The following is a 25,336-nucleotide window of genomic DNA, read 5'->3' as shown; positions in this document are numbered from 1 at the left end:
GTAATTCAGAAAGAATGGTATTGTAAAAAGATGCTTTTAACAGAAGTACTTCCCCCTTGGGGAAACAAAAAACTGTCTTTTTCATCTTATCTCACAGTATAATGTGCTTTAGAATGAGATGCAGAGTTGTTAGTGTGACACTGGGTGACAAACAAAATGCACAAACAAAAAAAAGTGCTTTTAGCAGACTCTTCATATCGCAATTTTATCTTAAATATACAGTCACATTCCAGTTCGGAAGAAATGCTGAAACAAGTATTCCCTAATTGTTTCTGGCTATAAAAATGTCTCAAGTCTTTTTCAAAAAGCCTTTGTGAAAACAATATTCAGTTTTTATTAACTCCTTAGGCTCTGTTCCTGCTAGACTACTTTGCAAGTTTATCTTATCTGGGGTTTTCAGATGCTTGAAAGTTCCATGATATTTAGAAGTCTAGCAATGTTGTTTTAGTTGTGTCCTTTGTGACTTACTTGAAGTACAATGTTGCCAAAAATAAATAAATTGAAATCAGTGTCATTCTTCCCTGTGTGGGTGCTGCCTACTGAAAGAACATGCTTTCTGTTACTCCATGGAAAATTTCACCTCACTAACACAATTATAAGAGATGTCAGAAGTAATCTTAGTTTTAGATATTCTCACATGGCTCACAAAACTGAAGCAGTATCTGACCGTCGAGAGAAACTTAAGTCTTCATATCTCTTTTGGTCTTTGGCAAGGTCAGAAGTTGCCTTAATTTGTTCTCCTACTGTAGAAATTGACTGTGCTTTGGCTAATAGTTCATGCTGGAAGTCATGTAAGCAAACTGAGAGGAAAACTGATGAGGGAACTATCAATTCTTTGACATTTTCTAGAGAGCCTTTCTGTCTGCAAAGGCACTGGATACATAAACTTCTGTGTGTCTGTATGATAATACAGTGAATTTGCAAACATGTTTTTGTAACCTGGTACTTAGTCTAAGAGTTTGAAATGTCAAATGGGAACATTACTACTGTGTGCATACCTACAAAAGTCAGTGATTTTGCATTTCTTAAAATACATAAGATATCCAAGAAATCTCTTCTGCAGTGAAGAATCAGTGGAATTATTCTTGCTGTTTTGAAACAAGTTGTCTTGCTTTTTCCCATGTGTAAGCTCACATTAATTTTTTGAAATTTAATAATAAAAAAATGAATAAATGAGATCCACTATCGAAAAATACAACTGATATGCTTGAAGGAAAGTAAACAGGGGGGGAAAACCCCACCCACCCTGAAATTGTTTCACAGAAATAATAGAGCAAAAAATAATGCTGCAGTGAGAACCTAAGAGTGACAGCAGAGAGTAAATGAACAGAATGTTGCTTTCTAGCAGCAAAAAAATAATAGAGCTGTGTGAACAAAAGTATAGATAGACGCTGTATCACATCCCAGTAATGAGGTAGTAATTCCTTTCTCTATGAAGTAGTAATCCTGGTCTATTGTGTGTAATTTTGCATCTCTGTATAGGTAAGGCTGAAAATTGTTAAGAACTTTGAGGAAAAACTATTAAAAATCTGATGCTATGTAGACAGTGCACTAAATAATCATTAAGGAACATGGACTATAAGCAGCTACCTATTTAGAATTGCAGGGTACAGATGTCTCAATTGGTACGTATAATATGACCCAAACATTTATATAACTACTAGCAATATTTAATTACACCTTTATCTAATGTTTATTATAACAAAAGCTGACACTGGATATGAAAGAAAATTTCTTAGCTTCTGTGTTACGGAATGGAGTTTGAAATAAAATTAGTCATGAAGTGGTGGCTAAGAGGAAGGAAACTAAGCAAGGCCGTTTTTAAATACCCTGTAGGGAACTTAACCACTCTGAAATACCAAACATCTCTCTTCAGTCATTTTACACAGACAAGACAAATAATTTCAGGTGGACATTCTTGTTTTCACGTGCATCTGTTACAAGTTGATAATTACTTACTTCCATAGTATTTATCTAAGGAAATGCTGTTAGGAATGGAAAATGCTTGCAGGGTTTGAAAGATCAATATGCAGTAGATCTGAAACTGTTATCGACACTGAGATTCATCTTGTATCAGATTGTAAACTAAAAATAGGAGGGCCTAGTATAAATAAGCAAAAATGTTTCTTAGACTTGTTACTGAGTATTTTATAGCTCTCCTTCATCTTTCTATATTTTTAAAGACAGTTTTAAGTCTGTCGTGTATTTCACTTTTGTTTTCTACTAAACTGTTGCTATATACACAAAGCATGGTTAGTGAATGGTAATTCAGTGTTTACTTTGGGAAATAAGGGATATATGAATCTGAGTCCAGAGAGGAATAAGCCTTGTGATTTCACAAAGTAACTGCTTGAAATACTGCTTTGTAGACAGACTTCTCTAGCAAAGACTTTTCTGAGTGCATCTGAAACTATTAACAGCACAGCAAAATTGTATTAATTACTATATTGTTTTCTTGATTGTGACCTCACTTGTTGAACCGGAGGGTGTTTTCTTTTTTTCTTAGAGAACTGCTTAAAGCCCACTTTTACTGCCCTTACATGTGTAGATCTGTATGTAACTGCTTTAGAAATCCCCCCTGTTCTGATGTGACTGCTTTAGGAAGAAGGCACAACTTAATATGAGAAACTTAGGACATGAAAAGTGGACTGAATGCACGTCTCGCTTTTCACTTCTTGAGAAGGAGTGAGTTGCCTTGCTCTGCAGAAATACTATGACCATCTTGTAGCTCACCTATTCTGTATTTGTTCTTGGATATACTGATTCAAGGCTGGAATCTGTTCCGTTGGGGTGTTCGAGTGCTGTTTCCAATACTGACTAAAAGGAAAACGATAGTTTGGCTGTTGTGTTCCCTGTTCGTCCTCTTTCCAGTCACTCAATTATTTGATTATACTCAGCTCCTGCAGTCCTTGTCTATTTCAGCCCAAGATCTCAAAAAATTTTTCTTGATCAAGCAGGCAGATGACCAGAAGACTTTAGTGTGGGTTTTAGTCATACCCAGTATTCTGTGTCAGTGGTCTCCAAAGCGGGGTGTGCAAGTCAATACATTGGGGTGTGAATGAGCTGTTAATAAAATCAAATCACCAATTATATAATCCTTTTTTACTTTATATTTTTGTCTATGTTTTATAGTGTGCATAATATATCAGTACAGTAGTACATGTATATAGTTTCTAAATAAACGGATGTGTATTGGGGGTGTGTTCCCATAAAAGTTTGGGAGACCAGCTTTTTAGATAAACGTGACTGCTCTTGTCTCTCTTCTTTAGTCTATTCTTTGATGTGGGGAGGGAGAAGAGATTAGTCTATTTCCCAATATGAGGAGCAAAGAATTTCAAAAAGTCAACACATATAATGCTCAAATCCTATTTTATGCATGTATTTGACAATTTTATAGTATTTTGATCAAAGTAGGAATGTTTCATTGCTTTCTATTGTGGAAGATATTTCAGTGATAATACAGTAGTTCTGCTGTCGGTGAGGTAGAAAACATATGCAAAACGGTAGGATTCTGTGTTGGTTTTCATTGATCTTCTATTCCTCTCCCCAAATTGTACATCAGACATCTTAAAAATTAAATGTTGTGTGGCAGAGTTTTTTTTTAAATTTGTGCTTAATTTGGCTACATGTGATATTGTTGCTGCTATTCCTCTTTAATACGCATCTCACTGGTGTGATGGTGTTCTAATCTTCATACATGCCCCTTCCTATTCAGGAGCTGTGCCCTAGTAGACATTTGTGACAAATGTCTATGATGAAATGGTGATACTTAACAAGTCTGTTTTCTGCTCTGTTCTAGTTATAAGTTTGAACTTAAATCTACTGAGTTTATCACACCTTAATCACTATGGTGTCTAGTTCTTGGTATTCAAACTACTTCCTAGGGATACAGATAGAGTTATTGAAAAGGTTTCAGCATAAGAGGACAGTGCATTTTCTGGGAAGTTGAAAACATGAAATAGAAACTAGCTGTCAAAATTTGAAACGTATCAAGGAAGGTTTAATGTAATTAATTCTTTATTCATATTTTTGCAGATTCTGGGCCAAAATCAGTGTTTTGTTTAAGGCAAACGCAAACAGATGATGCGACTTTAATCTAGTGTGACTTGTCTGCATGTATTTTCAAGTGCTCAAAGGGAATTCACATTTGATTATTTGCACCATAGTGCACTGCATAAAATATTCATGGAAGTGTCACTTTTCCATAGGTGGCACTCCAGGGCAAAGACAGGGACTTTGGGAAACTTTACATTTATAAAGTAATAAGTATGAAATGCAAGTTGAAAAAAACATATGCTATTTGGTACTGGTGTCCTGCAGCAACTGACAAATCATTTTTAGACCAGCAAAAAATGGTAATACCTGTATTGGTTTTGACGGGGGTTCAGAGTTTGCTAGCTAGGGTTACTATAAGAAGTTTCTGCAAATCAAAAGAGAGTGAGCAATTTAAAAGTATGACATATAGTCTAAAACTTTACACTCTAATTGCGTAACTATTAATACTTAGTATCTGTTGTCTTCACATGCATATCTACAGTAGTAATACACAGTCTAGTTGTGTGAATTGGTCTGAATCGTGTAAAAGTTTTAATGTAGATTCACCGGGGCTTGGGAGAGTCACCCTTTCTCTGAATTTCCAGTTTGAAGCTGATACATTGATAGAGTAATCAACCTATTTGCTTACAAAAATGTTACTTATTTTAAGTAAATGTAGAGACATATTTTGAAAGCTTGCCTTGCTAATCAGGGTTGTATACTGGGAACTAAGCTAAGAATGTATTACGTACTGAAGAATGCATTTGTATCTTGATTATATAGTTTACACCAAATTTCAGATTTGTTTTTTATGCACGATAATATGGAGATTTTGATATCTAGCTCAAAAAAGTGTTTTGCAAACACGAGTAAAAGTAACTCATATTCACTGTGTTAAAAAATAACTTTGTCTACTAGCAATTTCCAAACTAGCCAAGGGTTTCATGTTTTGGATAGTACAGCACAGAACAGGAAGTTCAGTAAATCTATTGTAAGTTTCACAATTGAGAACTTCATTAACACTTAGAGTAAAAATGCAGGATTTTGCATGGCAATTTTAAGGAGGCAGGTTAAAGAGACCAGTCCTTTTTTTTGAAAAGCAACATCTATTTTTAAATGTTAAGTGTCAAGTTTTCATTTTTCTGAAATGCTTAGTGTGACCAATTTTGCCTTGACAGGTATCTTTGAGGTTCTCAAAGTAATGCACGAGTTGGGGGTGGAACTTGATACAGAAACATACACAGACTATGTTTTTAAAAATTTTGCTGATAGTGAAACTGCCCGTGCCCAGCTGAAGGTGAGTTTTCCTTTAAAATTAACAAAAATGACTATTGCATAACTTGTTTTTCTGTGTTCTCTGTGAAGGCTTTAGATCCCAGTAGTGCTCTAAACATGAACTCGGTATGGTGAAGTTTGTTCAGAATATGTATATTACTGCTGAAACAGTTGTTGCGCTGATGGTTTGTTTAATATGTCGTTCTCTGCTGCTTTTCTTGCTGGGTTTCAGAGCTAACCAAAATATTTTGCTCAAGACTTGCTGGCTTTCTGTTTCCTGAAGTGGAAAACTAATTCAGTTACGTCCTTTTTGTACTGAGAATTAGAAACATTACAATTGTTTTGAGTGCTTTCTTTTTTTCACCTTGCTAAAGAATTCAGAATTACAGACTAGGTTTAACTGTCCTGCTTCTTCTGCCTTTGGTAAATTTGTCTCTTGCAATTGATTTCAATACAAAAGCTGGATAATTCTTTATCAGTAGCAACTTAACTAGCTAGCTACATAGACTTCTGTAGAGCACTTTTTATGTTCTCAGCAGCTATCAAGACAAGAATGCCAATGTCCTTTGCAAAGGAAGTATTTCAAAATACGAAGTATCATGTCTTCTCTGTGTGTACTTCCAATGATTGATTGCTTTATCTCTAGAAAAATGACTGCCTGTTTGAAACTGTTGGACTGTCTGTAGCAGAAATAAGATATGAAGCAGCACATGGAAGACTGAACAATGTTCTTTCTCTCTGTAAGTATTTTTCGTGTTGCATGTTGCTACATGCTTGGTGGTACTGTTGATTGGTTGTAGGCTGAGATTTACATGTATTAATTTATGAGGTTTAAAGATAGGTGGGAAACTTGAGCAAAGCTTTTATTACGTGAGGTCTTCTATGATGAGATGTCAGACTGTTTGAAACTACCAATTCTGGACAACATGTCATGGTTAAATTCTTGTTAAGTGTTAAACCTGGCCATGCAAGATATTTATAGTTTTACATGCAAGATATTTATAGATCACAGCTTCTCTGTGACTGTGGTAGGATTATGATCCTCTTGTACTTAGAGGGCTTAAGGAAACAATTTGCCTTCCACGATGACCGAGTTGGTGCAGGATTGTTCTTGCAGCATCAGTTACAATAGGATATCAGTCTAACTATGGATCTGAAGTACTACAGAATTAATAATGAAAGAACCAACTTTAGAGAACCGATTGGCACTGATGTTAACCTGAGGGAGTTCTGCTGATCTGTTGGTCATGGAAATTATGTGTATAAATTTGATGGGTTAATTAGGTGATCAAGTTGCAACATCATGAATTAATCACTTTTCAAGAGTTTTCTCCAAAGGCTGTTCTGATGCTCAGTGCTTGCAGATGTATGGGATAGAATGATTTGCTTGGTTAAGTAGGAATACATGTTTATCTTTAAAATGTAAAATAAATACATGTTTTTATTTGCCTAGTATACTGAGACAATAATAAAACACCAGAATTTAGTCTAAATCTGATACATAAAGATCTCATTTTTAAAACAGTGTTAATTGTCCAAGGTTTAGGGAAAATCTTATGCAGTCTTTCGCTGCAATTGTCATAGTTAACTGCTTTATATAACAAATATAGAAATATGTAGTCTGTACACCATGACCCTGAGAAGCTGTTGCATTGAAAATGAGAAAACTGAGTATTTACTAATCAGTGATTTAATTTCTCTATTAGAGATTTATCAATTAGTGGATCTTTAAGATTCAACTTAGATTCTGCCACTATTTTGTTTCTTATTAAAAAGCAAAAAACAAACAAACATGAAAAATTAAATACCTAAAATAACTTTGAAATTTTTTTGAAAGAGTAACTATTTATTAGGAATAATGAAGTTTCTTCTGGGAAATGAAATAGATGTTTGGGGTTTTTTTTTGCCTGTATCAAAATGTAGACCCACCTCTGCACACTCATTTTGGTTAACTGAAATAGGTTTTAATGTGTTATAAGGCACAAATGTGTGTGCCTGGTATATGGTAAATGTATATCACATCAAAAGTACAATACAGGCACATATAGTAGGCTGCATTCTGTGTTACTGTCATGAAATTAGTCTCACATAGAGTATTATTTAGCTGTTGTCTGTGTGTTGAATTTAAATCTTGTAGTGGTGTTTCTGTTTACAAAGACTAGGGTTAATAATTCATGGAGACATACAAAATTTCTTTTGAACTTGAGCTTTAAAGGAAGCTACTCATGTAAATAGTTTACCAAGCTGAAATGAATGCTAGTAAATCTAATTAGCACCTATGATAAGGCACAGATATTTAAACAGCTGATTTTTTTTTTTTTTACTTTGCTCCTTTTGCAGTTATTACAAAGAGGGAAGAATAGGTGCAGTACAGAAAATAGTTCAAGATGTCTCATCAGTGTAGTTGGGGGGAGGAAAGGTTAGTTATTAATGCTGGTTGCTGTCTAGGTGTATTGATTTAGCTTCTCATGCCTTATAATGTATAGATTTCTGCTACTGACAAGATAAAAACTATGAAGCATCAGCTGAGGAATCTGGGCACATAAGGCAGTGTACATGAGAGCTGCTTTTTCCCTTTATCATGCCGTTCCATTCCACTTCATTGTCAGCCCCTTGATTTTCTCAGACTTGTTTGTTGCTAAGGAAACCAGGTTGCCGATTGTCAGCAGCAGCTGAGCATACTAAGATGCTTTTCTGCTCATCTTTTTATGAGCAAAAAGTTTAATATACCACTGAAGGAGGATTTGTATTGAGGGTTTCTTGGAACCAACTTTACATGAGATTTTCAAACTGAAATAAAAGGTCCAATATTTAAAACTTTCCATTTTCCAAATGCCTGGAGCTAGATTAAGGAGTGTTTTTTTTTTTTTTTTTTTTTACTATGTTGTTCTTGCTTTTTTATTTTCCAGGTTCCTACAGAGCTGGTGTTTTTATTTCTGTTCTCTTCTATCATGTGCAATATTGTAGCCCTTGCTGAAAGGGCCTGGTGCATTCATGTTTCTACAGGGGTTAATTCTATTGTGGTAATGAAGTCAGATGATAATAACTTCATACAGGACTTAAATGCATCTAAACTGTGGGTGTTTTTACTGGACTATGATGCTGGAATGAGAGACAATACTTCTATAGGAAGGTGACAGAATGTCTTAGAATATTTAGTCAAGAAATGATGCAAAGATGAAGATGTAGGGCAGTAACTGTAAATGACCTCTCAGGGACATGTAGTTTTCAGTAATTTTAAAGTTTTCTTTGTGTTCCACCAATATTGTAAATACCAACGTTTAGAATTGTGTATATTCCTCTTTTTTCCCCTTATGTTTAACTTAATTCAGTGGATAGCACTTTAGACGGAGCTACTTTTTCTTTCTTGTCAGGCAGTTTACACCAGCAGAAACAAACACCTAAGAAAGTGTCATCAGTTTTTGGTGTTTTTTTTTAATTAAAAAAACAAATGTAAGGCAAAATTGTAAAACCTGTTTTAAGGCAGATACTTAGTCTGAAACAATTAGCAAGCCATTTGCCTCAGGTGGATCTTTTTTTGTTCCAGTGCTAGTAGCTCAAGTTTTCTTGAATAGGATTGTTTGGGTTTGGTGTTGCTTTTGGGAACATATTTTCTTTGGTCTTGTACTTATTTACAGATAAGATGGTTATTCCTATTACTAATTTATACCAAAGACTAATGTATTATCTATTGACTTTAAAGGCAATGAAGAGGTAAAAAAAATATCTCTCTTTGAGAATATTGATCCCTTTTGAAATGGAGCAGATCTAGAGCTGATAAAACCAGGACTGTTTCAAATACCCTGGTATTTGAAATTTTGATTTACAAATGTGTGTCAGCTTTTATTAAACTAATTAAATAGTTCTTCTAATGACACCCTATTTACACGACCTACCGACTTGTTGCAGTTCAGGAATTTACAATGACTGTTTAGAAACATGTCTTTCATTTACAGTGTCTTCAGCAAGCACACGTCCTGTTGATATTCGTCATTTTAGAAGCAGCCTCATTTGGGGTTTTAAAAGGTAAGGTTGCTATATGAATACCTTTTATATATATTTTTTTTTTCTCTAGCAGAATTCACTCTCTTTTGCCTTGTTGAGCACAAGTCTACACAGTCTTTCTCCCCCACTTTTTTTTTTTTTTTTTTTTTTTTTTTTAATTTAAAAGTAGGGTCCTGGGTGTAGCAGATCTAAGGGATATCTTTGCTTCTCTCTGGTTTCCTTGCCTCTGCTATATATGAGTGTACCTTTGAAGTATTACAAATAGTAGATTAAAAAGGACTTTACTGTTCTTGTTTGTTCTGTGGTATTTGACAGTATATAAACTTCTCAAGGTAGTAAACATTTAGGGTTTTATCTTCATTTGCTTTTTTGTTTATAAACTACAATGCTAATATAAGATTTCCCTAAAGATTATCACTATTAACCATTGACATAAATGGGTGCTTAATGAAGACAAAATACCAGTAGGAGCCAGGCATGTTCTGCTACATCTTACAGCTCTCTGTGCTCTCAGGATTAATGAGTCCTGAGTGCTCACGCTTAACACCTAGTATTGTGCTACATTGCCATGACTTTGTATTCACAGCCATATGGTCCTGTTTCCCAAGGAGGGTTCCTTGCTAACTTGCAAGATTGTTTTAAGCTTACGCAAGTATATGTGAATTAACAAGAATTTCTAGCATTCACTGTTTGCCCTGGTCAAACACTTAGGACTGTGAAGGATTTTTTTTTTTTGCAGCGTACCTACACCACTGGGAACCAGAGAGATCACTTAATACTACTCAGGAGCAGAGTCAGAAGGCTGATTTTGTTGACTAAGTTATTTCCTAAAGTTTTGTAGTGGCTATAACTATGTTTAGATTGGATATTAGTAAAAACTGTCAGGTGAATATGACCAAAATAATTTCCTAGTAATTTCTATCTAGCTGTTTCTGCTTTACCATGAGAAAAGGAATAGAAAAAGCAAACCAGTGTTCAAATTGGGTTTGTTAACTAGGCATTAGCCAACTTTGACGTCCAAGGGACAAGTGAAATAATGTTTTAGATGCAGTAGGGATATTTTACTATGCCTTTTAGTAGTCAGCCCCAGAAGTGTTTGTTTCAGATGTATTAATTACAGTAACAGATTTTTTGAAACACTTTTTCTCTCTGTGAGTGTAGATAAATATTCAGTTAAAGTAGGACTTGCACTAGAAAGGAAGCCATAACAACGTTTACCACGCACAACCAATGCTACCATGAAATGACCCTACCACTGGAGAGTTGTGCAGGTGTCAGAATAGGATTTAAAGTATTTTATGTTATCAGCTTGCATTGTGAAAACTAGCTGCTGAAGAATCATACTCTCCAAGTGAAACAGTTACTCTCCTCAGCAGTGGAGCAGTTACTGCTGTTGTGATTTCAGTAGTTATTGGACATTTGGGCTAAAAACTTGGAATTCTGATGGAAATCAAGTTTGGGTTGTTTTTCGTTGGTTTGTTTTCATGGGGTTTTTTTGTGTTGTTGTTCTGTTTTTTGGGTTGGTTTTTTTGTGTTTGTTGTTGTTTTTTTTTTTTTTTTTTTAATTCAGCTTACTGTTTCCTGTTTCCACCCTCTTCTTGCCACTTATGTGGCATAAGTTTTTTTTTTAACTTCTTCAGTATTAGTCTCTCATTTGTCTTTATTGCTACCTGGCTTTAGAAGCTATGTACAAGGTTGGCTGTGCCTGAATTTCACCCTTACATTGTTTCTGAAAACGTTCCAGTTCATGTTTCCTTTTCTATTTTAAACTTAATGACTAGAACAGCCTGAAAATGAAGCTTGAGGGTATGATAGGATAGAAGAAAAGAGTATTTGTTTATTTGTAAAGACGGCAGCAAAATTTTATGACTAAATTTAGGTCCTCAGTGTTCAAATGGGCAGAGTTTAGGACTGGCATACAAAAGTACAGGGTGTGGACACCAGGGACCCATGAAAAACCTCTGTGGCAGGCTAGTTTATGGATTTCTGTTGAAGCTGCTCTCCTCTAGTAACTACTTCAAAGTATTCCCATTCTGTCTGCCTGATGTACCATTACTATTTCAGAGTCAAGTACTTTAGGAAATTGATGCATTTGATATCTGCAGTTCATTGTCATGCTGTCAGCGGTGGAGCGAGTTCAGCCAGGAAAGCTTAACTAACCTCACAGATAGCTTCCCCTGCCCCCCACCCCATGTGTGGACCTGCATTTGACTTGTTTTCAAAAACAAGTGGCAGTTGCACAAAAAATTTAAATGTTTCATAGGCTTGAACCTCCTAAACAAAATCCTGAACTTTTGGAAATGCTTTCAAGCTTCTGTGCAGCTGTTCAGACTGACATCTTATTTTCCTCATATGAGAATGATAGGAAGATAAAATAAGGCCGTAAGTTTTTGTTCCCTTAGCCTTGCTTATGTTAATGCTCCTTTATAGTTGTCAAAAAGTTCTGTCTTCTAGTGAGAATTTTGATGTTCTACAAATGATAGGAATATGTCAGGTTTTTTATAGTTCAGTGAACTGGTTAACATTTAATCTTTGGTTATAACCTGATGATGTACTCCCTATCAGTGCTCTCTATCAATTTCTGTCCTGTTCTATGAGGGGAGAAATTAGTTCTTTGTTTTGTTTTCTATTTTTAAAAAATATTACCTATTTATCTCACTATAACAAACACTATACCTTAAGAGATTTGATTACTTTATTTTTCGCATGGTATAAATGCATTTATAGCTGCCTGTAGTTATCCGTCTATACCAAAAATCTAAATTTAATGCACAGGAGTCTAGGTTTTTGCTCTAGCAAATTCCACATATCAAATGTTTTCTATGTAAAGTGCAACTTGAGTGAAACTTATTTTCTTGACATGATAAATAGAATGAAGTATAAACTAAAGTACAATTAGGACATGTTAAAAGACTGAACTAAAAATAGAACTAAAACATATTCTTTGTAGTCCTAGTTATGTGTTTGGATTGCTGCATTATTTCAAGTTACCTAGCAGAAACTATGACCATATGCAATACAGTAAAAAGTGCAATATTATTCTGTACAAAGTTGTTTTAAACAGTATCTGACATTTATTGTATTTTATTTAAATAATTTAATAAGATACTCAGTGTTAATGATCTGTGTTGGGGTTTTTTTTTTAATATATAACAGTAGAATCATTTTCTTGCTTTTAATTTGTTATCCTTTGCTGCCCTCTTCAGCTCAAATGATGTACATCTTTGGAGCAAGGTAAGTGGGATAATAATGCTGTAAATAAAATCAAGTTCTTTAGGCACTGCATGTTTATGATGCATTACTGTAAATCTGAATTCTGAGCCCAATAATTGTAGAGCTGATTAATTTGAGCAAGACATGTCATTGGCAGATTGTACAAGTGTATGAAACTGAGTTTTCAAATTGAGCAGTTAAGTTTAATTGTGAAAAATCAAATGTGGTGTTACCATGTAGTGTAGCTTCTTCTACTCCAATTTCTAGATCAGTGTTGTTATAGCTGAAGGTGTGTATATATATTACATATATATACACATATGTAGTATACAATTGTAGCTTCTGGAACAAAGCTTGCCATGGCTGTGCAATCTGACATTCTTTAATTCCCTCTCCTGCCTTCCCTAAACTTTCTTCTTATCACCACACTAGTACTAATAAAATAATAAGGCACAATTAGAATTATAACATTTCTGTCATGTAACTTAAAACATTGAAGGCAAAGCCAGATAAAACAAATCATCTGCATGAAGTCAAGGGGAGATGACCGATCATCTTGCCTTTCCTGGTATGGGCTACATTAGAAAGACACTGCAATATAACTTTGTCAATAAATTTTCCAGAGCACTAGCATACAGGAGATCTTGGCAGATATTGCCTGGGATGTGGTTACAGAATTTGGGAAGGGGTGCATTGTGCTTTTTGTCTTTCTAATTCGATATTGTACCTGCTGACTAATAAACTAGTACATGGCTTTGAGTATATTTTAGATTTTACACAGAAATCTTGGAATGAAATGGAAGTTGTAATTTGGAAAGTCACTGATTAATCATTTCTATTAATCAGGTACAGCTTGAGGTGCAGGTTTTTTTGTATTTTATTATCGTTTTCTGTTGTGTGAAGACTATGGTGAGAAGATGTTTTTGTCCTCTGCCTCTATCCTTCCCTTTTTGCATCTAAAAAATAAAAAGGGAGGGTGGGGAGAGAAAAAAAAGCAGATCTCTTATTACTCCCATTATGAAATTAATTTTGAAGGACAGTCAGAGGACTGAAGTAATGGCAGTCTGTACCTGAAGTATTAGAGTTACTTTTGCTGTTGTCCACAATGGAAGAAAGATACATTTTGTTATCTTTGCTAAATTTATGAGTAAATAAGCGTATTAACCTTCTAAAATAAGAAATGCTAACTTGGGAAATAAACAGATATTTAGCATTAGAAATAATCACACTTTTTTTTTTTTTTGTAATCCATCCTTTTTGTTATTCTCTGAGATTTCATTCAGAACAGCTGTGTTATGACTTTCTTAGATTTTATTGTAGTTGTAGGTTCTTCTGTGTTGATTTGTCATAGGAGGATGAGGGCAAAAGGACAGAAGCAAGCAGTAGTTTAACTATGCGCAGTGCCCGTGGTGTTGGTAGAATCCGAAGTGATAGAGTATTTGTACATCTGGTATTTTCTGACTTTGTTTATCCATTTTCATTAACAATTGAAGGTGAGGGTTCCTTTTTTTTTTGTCATTACTTAATACACACCACTCTGACAGTGGGAATGCACATCCCTCTAACTTCTTTGAGATTGCATTCTAGAATCATGCCAGGTAAAGCAAAATTCTTGAAATATTTAAAATTTCAGTTTTTAACAAAACATGATGTAATTTACTTAAGAACAGTCAAATGGATTTTTAAAGTGATGTAGTTTAGGTTAAAGTTCTTGTAGGTTGGATGTGGGGGCTTTTGAGTAAATGCTGCTTCTCCTCTGATGAAGTAAAATATGTATTCTTTCAGTTTGACTGATGGAACATGTGCTAAATTTAGTGAAATGCAGTTAATTTTTATGGTTGCATATTTTGTCATTCAAAACTGCACTTATTTACAGCAGCTGTACTAGTTATCTTAAATCTAGTACAACATGGTAAATAGTGTTCCCCTGTATTCTTTATATATTTGCTTCTTTCTGAATAAATTAGAGGAAGAGATTTATGAGCCAATTTCAGTCTTTTGGTAAATTATATCTAATAGCTAACTTTCTGTAGAATTATACATAAAAAGATTATTAGAGTGTCTGTCTTAGTGCCATACCTCAGAAAGCATTTCTGCTTGCAATGTTTTTTCAAGAAAAACCTATTATTTACAAAAAAAAACTTCTTTGTATTTCTTAGGGAATTACTATGATGTGGTAAAGAATAATACTTTAACAGAGAAATGCTTTATTATTTTGAGAATTCAATTTCAGATACTATTTGTCCTTGCTTGCTTCTTTTGGCTGCAATGTACGATTATTCTGTCTTACCAGATAACAGAACTGTTGTACAAGGATGAACGTTATTGCCAGACGCCTCCAGGACCAACTGGTAGAGTTTCAATTTCTGTGATTGTAACTTATCCACAAATCCGTTCTTCTGTGTAATGATGGGTTTGAGGGATTACAACAGTAAACGCTGATTGCTTCTTTTCGAAAGTGAAATTTGAAAACATGTTGGGTAAAATCCTGATTCAAATAATCAGAGCATATTTTGCGAGATCCATGAGATCTTTTTTTAGAATTATAAAACAGATCTTGCTGATAACGATTTATTTTTCTGAGTTTAATAACCAAAATAGAGATTTAGAATGAACACAGTATAGTTTTTTAAATACTTTCAAAAAAAAAAAAAAAAAAGACAAGCAGTCTTTCAACCTAGTTTTGCGTTCAGTGGCTCTTCTGATTTTGTGAAGCAAAATGGTACTTAACATCCCAAATCTTCTACCTTGATATAAGTATACTTTTTCTGTATAACCCGTTTTTTAAAAAGAGGAGGTTTTCCCTCCTTGAGGGGGGCTGGAAGGGCAAGGGAGTTTGGGGAAAGCTAACCTTTGAGAAGACAAAAATTGCTCTTCCTCTTCTCAGCCCCAGGACCCCATGTATTTTTGCACTTACATAGATGAGAAACTTATCACTCTTTGCTAAAAACTGTTAAACTTGATTTTCATTGGTTAATAAACAACTTCTTCAGTACTAGTTGATCTAATGGTTAAAGTATTTTTTATGTTTTTACACTAATATTACAGTACTTAACATACCTTTGTAATGGAATATAATGGGTAAAATGTACAGAATAAATATGCAAAGTGTTAGAAATCTGTTTTCTCTTTTGAGCAATGACAAAATATTTGTGGCAACTATTTGGGGTAGCGGACAGGAAAGGGGGGGAAGGCCTTGGGCAGTACCACTTCTGTCACACAGTAGTGGAAAAAATAGATTGAAGTAAGATTCTGTACTGAAAAGCTGTCACTAGGTCTGAAAATAATTAATATTCCTTTCACTCACCAGTTAGATATGTGCTCCCAAACCACATAATCTCTATGCCTCAGTGATCATTGTTGCCATTTCAGAGCCTCTCATCAGGGTGACATCTCACACCAAAATGATTTCTTATAAATTAATCTTGATAACATGACAGTCTCGGTAATTTTAGTGGAATGCTTTCTCTTGTTTTTTTCCACAGAAGCTGTTGGCTATTTTCTTTATCACTTGATTGACAGCATGAGTGACTCAGAGGTACAGGCCAAGGAGGAGCGTTTGAGACAATACTTCCATCAGCTGAAGAAGATGGTACCATTTCATTTTTTGCTACATAATGCCTGTCCTGCCTGACATGTATCTATTAGATTTGAAATTGCTGCTTTTAAGTACAACCAGACCACTTCTCAATGACATGCAAGAGCTGGAGACTTGAATTACGTCTGAGATAATTTCTGTTAGACAAATTTCAGTTTGGTTGTGTTTCAAAACTCATATAATTTTTTCCCCACCTCTTGGTACAGAATATAGTTATCCCTCCAACCCACTGCAGCGGCATTTGCAGACTACTGGACTCCTTTCAAGTTCCTGAATTAATTAAGGTCTGTGGTTCTATAGCTACTACTTTGAAGCTAAAAAATGGAGTATCTGTACTCTGTGAATATATTCTCCTTTGCAAAATAAATATCTTTATGCAGTGATTATATGTAAGCCTTTTAACCTTTCCGTGATTTTTCACCGTTGAAGCTGTTTTTATTTCATATGTGAAAGAGATACATTTAATAAGTGCTTTTTCAAGTCACTGTAATAATGCAGCTTTTTTTAGCATTGCAATTTATAATTAATTTGAACATTTTTAGCATGATTTGCTTACTTAAGAGATTTGAACTTGGGGAGGGATTAGTGATATCTTTCTCTTACTACATTTTAGGATGCAAGGTTACTGTCTCATAAAAAATCCCTGTCTACAGACAACATTGCAGAAGTAAGTAAATTCAGAGATAGTTATGCTTGTTCTTACTGTAATAATAATGTTTGGGTATGAGTTTTAGATGAAGCGTAATCACTAGCTTTCAGATCATGCAAGTATATTAACGTTATTTAAATATACCACTGAAGTTCAGAGGTTACTTTCCAGAGTTAGGAGTAAAGGCTATCTAGGTTTTCACATAGACCTGGTGTTTGACCTTGGAGTTGGCTGAGGTTTCATGCCTCAGTTTCCCTGTCTGGTAAATATTTTTTTTGAAAGTTCTAGTTAGTTAACAGTGGTGATGTGAGGCTTAATTCATGCTTGTAAATTACAGTGATCCACTTGAGTGGCAGGAACCATATAAATCCATACTGCTTCTAATGGTGGAGTGTCAAGTCTTTACATCTCTGATCTGAGCAGAGTGGAGATGGGAAAAGAAACAGGTTTCTATTCCCTACTTCCCTGAACACAAAGAACTGAGTATGAGAGAAAGAGTAATGTTGACGTTTGTAGATATCCTACTTAATGCTTTTTTTACTGCATTCTGACTCAAATCTTCAATTAGTATGTAGTGTTTAAACAGATAAAAGCACCTTAAATGATTAAAAAATTTCTTAGAGTATGAAAGAGGATTATTTTGTCTGTCTTTTATTAAAGTGATCCGACAAGTTGTTCAGGGAAGGGTGTTTTTGCAATTGACATTCTTTCTGTTACCTCCATTTAGAGTGCTAAATCTGACGTGTCTGCTTTGGAGAAGAAACTAGAAAAGCGAAAAGCTGAAAACCAGCCTATTACAGATGTCTTGAAACAACTCATACATGCTCTTTGTGAAGAAGAGGTATCTTAAGCAATGCAGACATAATTGGAAACACATAGCTATATTTTTAAAGGGACATAAATGACTGTATTATGGAAAGACGTAGTTAAGCAAAGACAAGTGCAGTGCTTGAGGTTTCATGGTTTGATGCTTATAAATCAAACATAAGTGCAAAAAGCAATTAAATCAAAAGGTTAACTAATTTCAGCAACACCTTGAATGGCATGTTTTGGGGTTGCTGAAGTTTGTTTACAATAATCTGCAAAGTGAATGATAGTAACAGCTGTGATAGGTTTATCATACATGCCAAATGTCCTTTCAAGCCATGGCTCCGGTCTCTTCTATCTAGATTGTCAAGCAACTGATACATGCACTAGTCATTTGCAATTCAAATATTGCTAGGTTGTTAATGCAGGGATTGAAATTCCATTTTCCTGCAGGAGGAAAGCTCTTCTGAGATAAAGGGTCTCTTGCCTCCATTCGGCAGGCGTCCAGCTGTAGTTTACATTCATTTAGTGTGTGTCTGTAATTTGTGGGGTATCACCACACTTTTATTCAGTTTCTTGTTCAGTATGATCCTGCCTATAAAGCTGTATATATAGGAACCGTAAGTCGTGCAGATGATAGCACAATATTCTCTGTTGCTTTAGAAAGAGTGATTCTCAGCTGTCTGTCTCTACAATTTTGCATATGAAATAAGTCTAGAAGCAAACACCATTGCAAGTTTAAAGTGGTCAAATGTATGAATAGGAATGTATAAAGAAATAAGCTTTCTGTGGGATCATTAAGTTGTATCTTTTTCTTTAGAAAGTAGTTTTTTATATGTTTGGCCATTTACCAGGTGAAAATTCTTATAAATTCCAAGTAAATAAGACCTATTTTAGAATTTAGGTTAATCATCTTTATGGTGTCTGTCTGGATTAAAAAAAAAAAAGTCTTACATTAAGACATGCTAGAAATACAAATGTAAAGCAAGAAAATTTATTTCGAAATCTACTTCAAGTTACTCTAAAATGTGTTTTAGGAAAGTACTAATTTATGCAAAATAAATTTCATTCTTAAAATTTGCTAAAGCATTACATCACTGTATTTTCAGGTATGATCTTATACTACTAAGAACACTAAAGTAGTCATGTAACTATACACTGAGCATGTAAGAATCGTAATGTCATATTGACTTTTCCTCTAGTTCACATCTTTGCTTTGTTCCTTTTTTAGAATATGCAAAAAGCCCTTGAAGTGAAAGCCAAATACGAACCGGACATGGTTGTCGGTGGCTATGCAGCCTTAATAAATTTGTGCTGTCGCCATGATAATGTAGAAGAAGCAATGAACCTGAAAGAAAAAGTGTAAGTACACCGGCACTGAAACATGTCAGAGAGATTTATGCTGATACACAGACCTTGTTGAATTAAGTGGGTTGAGTATTAACCCCCTCATCCATTTTTAATTAGTTTTCCCTACCAATGTATGTGCATTTAAAACAGTCATGGATGTGTTTTTTTGAAACAAAAAATTAGCTTTGTACAACTGAACATTAGAAGCAGCTACTTTGCATGGTCAGAAATTTTTTTTTTTTATTTTTTTAAAAAAGGCAAATTGCTATGTAAAATCTGTTTGTTTTTTTTTTTTTTTTTTAACATACATAGTGTCAAAACTGAAGTTTGGCTTAACTTAAGGGAAAATAAAGTACCTGTATTGTGTGTTAGAAAGCACCTAGAATGTGCTTAGGATATGCTGCAGCTATATTGTCTCTAGAATAGCAGTGTTTCTGAGTGGCGTTATTTTAAGACTGTCAACAAGCATTCTACTTTGAATTTTTGTTTTCAGAGCTTTGTATCATAGCTGTGAAAATTAGCTCCCAACTAAAACATGCTATGCATGACTTACTCCAGAGCAAATTCTTACAGATAATCTGTTTCCCCCTTCCCTTTTTCCCCTGAAAGCCTCCTTTCATTCTGATGCTACAGTGAATATAGAATAAGTTATGTGTTACTTTCAGGTTCTCTCTCTCATATGCACTCACAGAGTATTTGCTTTGGTTTTATAGTAGGTTAGCAGGCAGGTGCTCATTACACCTTGCTAGTGTTTGAAATTATGTGAAATGATTGAGCTATGAATATCAAGCAATTTGCCACTCTTCAAATAACAGTACTGTGTTGGTTTTGGCTGCACTACTGCTCTCACATGATCCCCATAGCAAGCTTGAATGATGGAAAATTGAGTCTTCTACTGGAGCTTCCCTGCAGTATCACATTTTTACTGATCTGCCTCGAGTGTAGCATAATATTGCTAAGAAGTGACTCTCTTGAATTATTACAAAAAGAAACAACAGAGAAGGAATGAATTTTAAAACTTCCAGGAAAAAATCCCAAACAAATACGTAGCAGAGACTTTAAAATAGTAGTTTTTAATTTGTTACTTATAGGCAAATAGTTCCATGTTCTTTGTTGGAAAGAATATAGTCCTGCCCTGGCCTTGTGGATTGAGTTTTCTTCCTGGGCTTCTAGGAAATACTTTATTTTATGCAGTAAGTACCAAATAATTAATTAAACCATTTGGCTCTTTAAATAGAGGTTTGGGGGGTAGGAGGCTGTGTGGATAATATTTTTAAATTGCATCTTAATGATGCATCTTTTAAAATCTATCAGATTTTTCCTTTAATACTTACTATAACTTTTAGCTCTCAATGCTGTTTTTTGGTTTTGCAGCCATAAAAATAAATCTTTAAGCTGAATCCATAAAATGTGACTGTCTGTTGATACAATTCTTAATGTTTTAATTTCTAGCTTCCATAAGAATTCACCTGTTGCTCTTGACACTGGAAAGTACGTAGCGCTGGTAGAAGTCTTAGGAAAGCATGGTAGACTAGAAGGTAATCCATTTGCTTTCGTTGTGTGTTTCTGCTATATAATGAAGGTATCTTGCCTCAAGAATAAAAATGTGAGTTGATATTAATGGTATATCATGTCCTGAAAAGTGCTTGAACATTTTGCATACAAATTTGCATGTGAATTCAACCAGAGATGCTTGGACAGTGCAGGCCATTAGTTTTAATGGATTGGCAAGCTTGTCATTTACATTTGCACAGCTCAGTGCTTTTTGCATTTCTGCAGCTAGTTTTTATTAGCATTGCTGTTTGGATTGAGTTTGAAGATCATGACTTATGGCACAAATTGCGTATGTGCCTAGACTAATGGCTTTGTTTTTGCTTAAGAAGGTCTGAAGGCTGAACATAAAACCTATAAACATAACCTTCTCATAAGAGCCAAGTACTGCAAAAAATAATGTAACTTTTTATAAAGTATATATTTTTCTGTTAGTGTTCTTTTATGTATTTGTTACTGAATTTTAGAGTCAATCTGTCAAACTGCCTGGAAATTTTGACTTTTAATGAGCGTTCTGCAAACTGCCTGTTTTGTATTTCTAGATGTTTGCATTAAACTGTTAGCTCTTTAATTTCTGTAATTTACATGATTTGTTTGATCTTTAAAAGAATTCTAGACTGTCATCAACTTTAAAAGGTGATTCTGAATACCAAGTTCTATGGTTTTGTAGATTTAACACCATAAAAATGTGGTCCAAGCCTACACACAAAATGTTACAGTTTTATACAAAACACTATACAATAAAACAAAAAAGCTAATACATTTCTTTTCTTGTACAATCTTTCTTTGAAATTTGTCTTGACTTCTTATCAAGCTTATTGTTAGAAAAATAATAAGCAAAGCTGATGTTTTCCAAATCATAATAAATCAGATCATGACCACTTGTACATTAAAGCAGTCTGAAAAGATTAGCTTGCTTTTAAGAGCATAAATGTCCCTCAGAAAATAAAACTATTCATAAATGTAGCCAAATGTAAAGTGGCCAAAACATTCTGTCTATGCAATAATTAAGAACATTCTAAAAATGCACTTATTCCATACACCAAAATGTTTGTTTCTGCCTTACTAATGAAGCTTAATGAACCTAATGTTTTAACATGCAGTCTGTTAGAAAGCTTTCATTGGCTCTCCTTGGCTAATTAGTATCGACACAGCAAACAGGCCCTATCGGTATCAGACCATTAGTCTGGCTGTATATACAGTGTAAACATATCTTTATTATCTGGCCTCGTGACAAGCCATCTGCTGAAGAAACAATGGAGTGATTTAGCAGATGTTAGCATTGAACGATAAAAGCATCCATTTAGTAGAATCTTGCAGCTATAGGGCAGACTGTACAGGGTTATGTGGTGCAGAGTGGGCACACAGTTCCTATCTATAATTTGTAGTCAAAGTTGCAGCAAAATGATAAAACCATGCTATTGTGGATTTATAATTGTAGTCTCGTTTAGAAATGCAAGTAGTAATTAACTTGAAATCGGCATTATACACCAGAATTTACATTCCTGCTGGGTTTGAAATGCTGTTTTAATAGCAGTTTGTTTTCCCTACATGAAATTACCTAAGGGTCTTTTGTGTTGTTTCATTGTAGATGCTATTAACATTCTAACAGAGATGAAAGAGAAGGATATTCATATCACAGATAGAACAGTTGCATCTTTTTTCCGCATTCTTAATGCTGCTGCCATGCGAGGTGAAGTTGAAACAGTGAATCGATTACATGAGACGATTGTGAATCTGGGGTTGGCAGAAACTGCTGTTCTTCATTCCCCTCTGATTACAGTTCACCTTGAAAAGTAAGCTATGCTTGGGCTTTAGATGAAACAAGTTATTATATGATATTTATTTGTTATTTGACCTGTGTGTGCTGTACACAGCTGCACATTCATGTTTGAAAGTGTTGATGCATATAAACATGCATGCAAATAATACTTAATTGATCTAGGATTAGTAATAAATATGTTTTCTTAAGTTAGATAAGTCTGTTTTCATCAGTTCTACATTGCATCATGGTCTTTGGGAACAACAGTTGCAGTTTATGGACACATCGGAGATGAAGTGACTATATATTGGAATATGCTTATGAATTAGTTCATTCTAAAGTCTGTTTGATAAGATAGATATTCAGAGAATTATAGGTATATTCTCAGCTCTTGTGGTTAAGTTGTATGTATTTTCCCATCAAAACAGCATTATTTTGCTGTGCCATCCAGTACATGTGTGGTGAGTTGAAAAGCAGTTGTTGAACACTGAAATATTTTTAATTCACATAGTTCAAATAATTTGATGTTATTGCCAATAGACTGCTATGTTGCTGAATTTACAAAGTATTGTCTTGTTTGTTGTGATAATTTTTTTTTTTTTTCACCCATGATTACTTTAAGTACCTTTTAACAGGGAAGAGGAAGTTCATTCATTCTGGCAGGAAGTATCTGTCATTCCATGCGTCACGTTCCTTCGCATAAATTTTCATTATGAGGTGTAGGATATTTGAATAAACGTATGTGTGAACTATATAACAATTTTTTACTAAAATTGTGCCAAGAGACCCTTTTCACTTCCTTTACAACACACACAATCCTTTTAGTTTTTCTTGTGTCATTTATGTAGTTGCTGGATTTTAACCTCTTGTAGCTAGAGTGACTGATCAGTTTCTTGCAGTTTGGTTCATGTATGTGAAATGTTCTTGGCTTAAATATAATAGCTATGAAAAAGTGAATTTTTTCATAGTATTGTGTAAATCAGCCTCAAAGATGCATATTCATGTTTTTGTTAACATGTAGAGTTTTTTAGTTCTTGTAAGTATTCTAGGTATGCAAGATCTGTTTAACACTTTATTCAAAGTTCTTGTCAAAAAGATGTAACTCTTGGTAGATGCATGTACATTCTCTTCTAAAAATAATGTTTTAGTGTAGAGGTCAACAGTTGAGAATATAGTGTACATCTTATCAGTCAGCAACACTGCCTTGGTTGCATCACAGGACGAGTTTATAGGAGTAATTTAACTGCAATCATATGTAACTAATGTGTTGGAAAAATATCTGATATGCTTTGCAGTGTGCAGTAAGAGCAGCTATATTTTACATAATTGCTTTATGCATGTTGATGTGCAGGTTGTACATGGTGCTTGCTACTTGGGTTCTTTTCACTTGAGCTAGTATATGGTGATGTAATGAAATAGGTGTTCATGTGTGGATGCAAAGGACAACAGTAAAGAGTATTATTTTAGTTTGATTCCACATTCTCTTGAATTATAAATGTTTGGTAAAACTTTCTAAAAAGTTTTTTTTTAAATAAAGGGGCTTTTGATGAGACTAGATTTTTAAAGGAGAAAGTAATTCCATTCTGTGGAACTGTATGGCTACAAGTCATTGATACTCACCTGTATATAATTGTATTGTATTTATATATATGAAATTAAGCTCATTCTCTATGTTTTTTTTTTTTTCTGCCCTGTGAGTGGAAAGACTTGCTTCCTCTCCAGTGTTAGACAGAACAGAAGGGAGAAGCTTTTTCCACATAGTTTGCTTGGGAGGAAAAATTGAATTTCGTGGTTTGTTTTTTCTTTTTTTTTTTTTTTTTTTTTTTTTTTTTTATATGCTAAGAGTTTTTGAAAGTTAAGAGTGACTGAAATAAGTGTTAGTCATTTCTTTCAGCAATGCTTACTATTTGCCATCTATTACCTCAAGTATCATGCTGAAATGCTGTCATTTAGCTGCAGGTCGTCAGCATGCCTCTGAAATTAGCACTGGGATGTTTTTTAATGTTCCACAGGAGTGGTTGTGCTAGTGTTTTGTGTTAATTTATTTCAAACTTTGTAATTGCTTGTAAAGGTATGTGGTTTGCTTTAGAAGATTTCAGCAACTGCAGGTGTAAAATGTTTTTATCTACCTCTTTTGGCTGTACTCAGTCCTGACTATTCTGAAGTTCTTGTTAAGTCCTAGTGCATGTTAAAAGTGATAATTTGCAGCAGAGCATGGAAAAGAAAAAATTGTTGATGGTGAACAGTGTAACTTGATGAAAACTAACAAAATCTAATGTTCTAGTAGAATGGGCATTTTGCCTTTAGTATTTTGAGAAAATTTAACTGAAGTAACTAGAGAGAGAACTCATACTGTTTTTTGTTTGTTTTTTGTTTTACTGTGAGTAAATTTAAGGGGAACCACCCCCCTGCTCTTAACTGTGTGATCTTTGTGACTCTGAATAGTTTCTCAAGATGGTGAAATCACATTAAAAATTGAGAAAGTCCACATATGGAACCTTGATCTGTCGTTCAAGGTGATAAACTTGCCTTGGACAGTATGACAAAAATCTTAGTTTCTAAAATCTGCAAGGATGTGAAGAGCTTGTATTTTTTCTTAAAACGTGTCTTACTTCTGAGCTGGTTCTTCCAACTGCTAATAATTGGAAAAGACTCTGTTACCTACACCATAGAAAATTTACTATGATTTTAAGGACTATAGTTTTTGGCTCTTACCTGCTTTACCAACTGTCAGGGAAAACCTATTTGAAGATGAGCCATTTAACAAAACTGAAGAGGCTTGTGAAGCTAACCTGCTCCTGTGCTGTATGATACTTTGATAATACATATTTACAGGATGATAAATTAACAGATACAGTACCTATTGATGCTTTTTTTTTTCTTCCTCCAAGAAGGCTGTACAAGCCAACTTCGTACAACCAAAAACAGGAACATGCATCTTAAAAACTTGATACGGTTCCTGTCTCTTCATTAGCATAAATTTGTTTCTGCTCTCCTTGAATAATATCACCTCTGAGAAAAGAAACAAAACAAAACATGTTCAGGTTTGAAATTTACTGGTTCTCTGTATCAGAAGTGCTCTTAAGCAGAG

The 25,336-nt window shown here is 34.4% G+C and overlaps 1 protein-coding gene across 2 annotated transcripts in view; it reads left to right on the top strand.

Annotated features, from left to right (window-relative positions):
• LRPPRC (leucine rich pentatricopeptide repeat containing) overlaps positions 1 to 25,336 on the top strand; it is a 92,981-nt gene that overhangs the window by 19,490 nt on the left and 48,155 nt on the right. For both annotated transcript variants that reach the window (XM_032989458.2, XM_042789694.1), the window contains exons 12-23: positions 5,214 to 5,332; positions 5,957 to 6,050; positions 9,267 to 9,336; positions 12,522 to 12,549; positions 14,822 to 14,879; positions 16,014 to 16,120; positions 16,333 to 16,410; positions 16,740 to 16,793; positions 17,503 to 17,616; positions 18,814 to 18,944; positions 20,385 to 20,470; positions 22,075 to 22,279. In XM_032989458.2, coding sequence (XP_032845349.2) covers positions 5,214 to 5,332; positions 5,957 to 6,050; positions 9,267 to 9,336; positions 12,522 to 12,549; positions 14,822 to 14,879; positions 16,014 to 16,120; positions 16,333 to 16,410; positions 16,740 to 16,793; positions 17,503 to 17,616; positions 18,814 to 18,944; positions 20,385 to 20,470; positions 22,075 to 22,279 — 1,144 coding nt within the window. The remainder of the gene's footprint in view (positions 1 to 5,213; positions 5,333 to 5,956; positions 6,051 to 9,266; positions 9,337 to 12,521; positions 12,550 to 14,821; positions 14,880 to 16,013; positions 16,121 to 16,332; positions 16,411 to 16,739; positions 16,794 to 17,502; positions 17,617 to 18,813; positions 18,945 to 20,384; positions 20,471 to 22,074; positions 22,280 to 25,336) is intronic.

This window comes from Tyto alba, unplaced genomic scaffold (genome assembly GCF_018691265.1).
Source record: "Tyto alba isolate M040663 unplaced genomic scaffold, T.alba_DEE_v4.0 Super-Scaffold_16, whole genome shotgun sequence".
NCBI lineage: Eukaryota > Metazoa > Chordata > Aves > Strigiformes > Tytonidae > Tyto > Tyto alba.
This window is presented reverse-complemented; position numbering and strand designations above follow the sequence as displayed.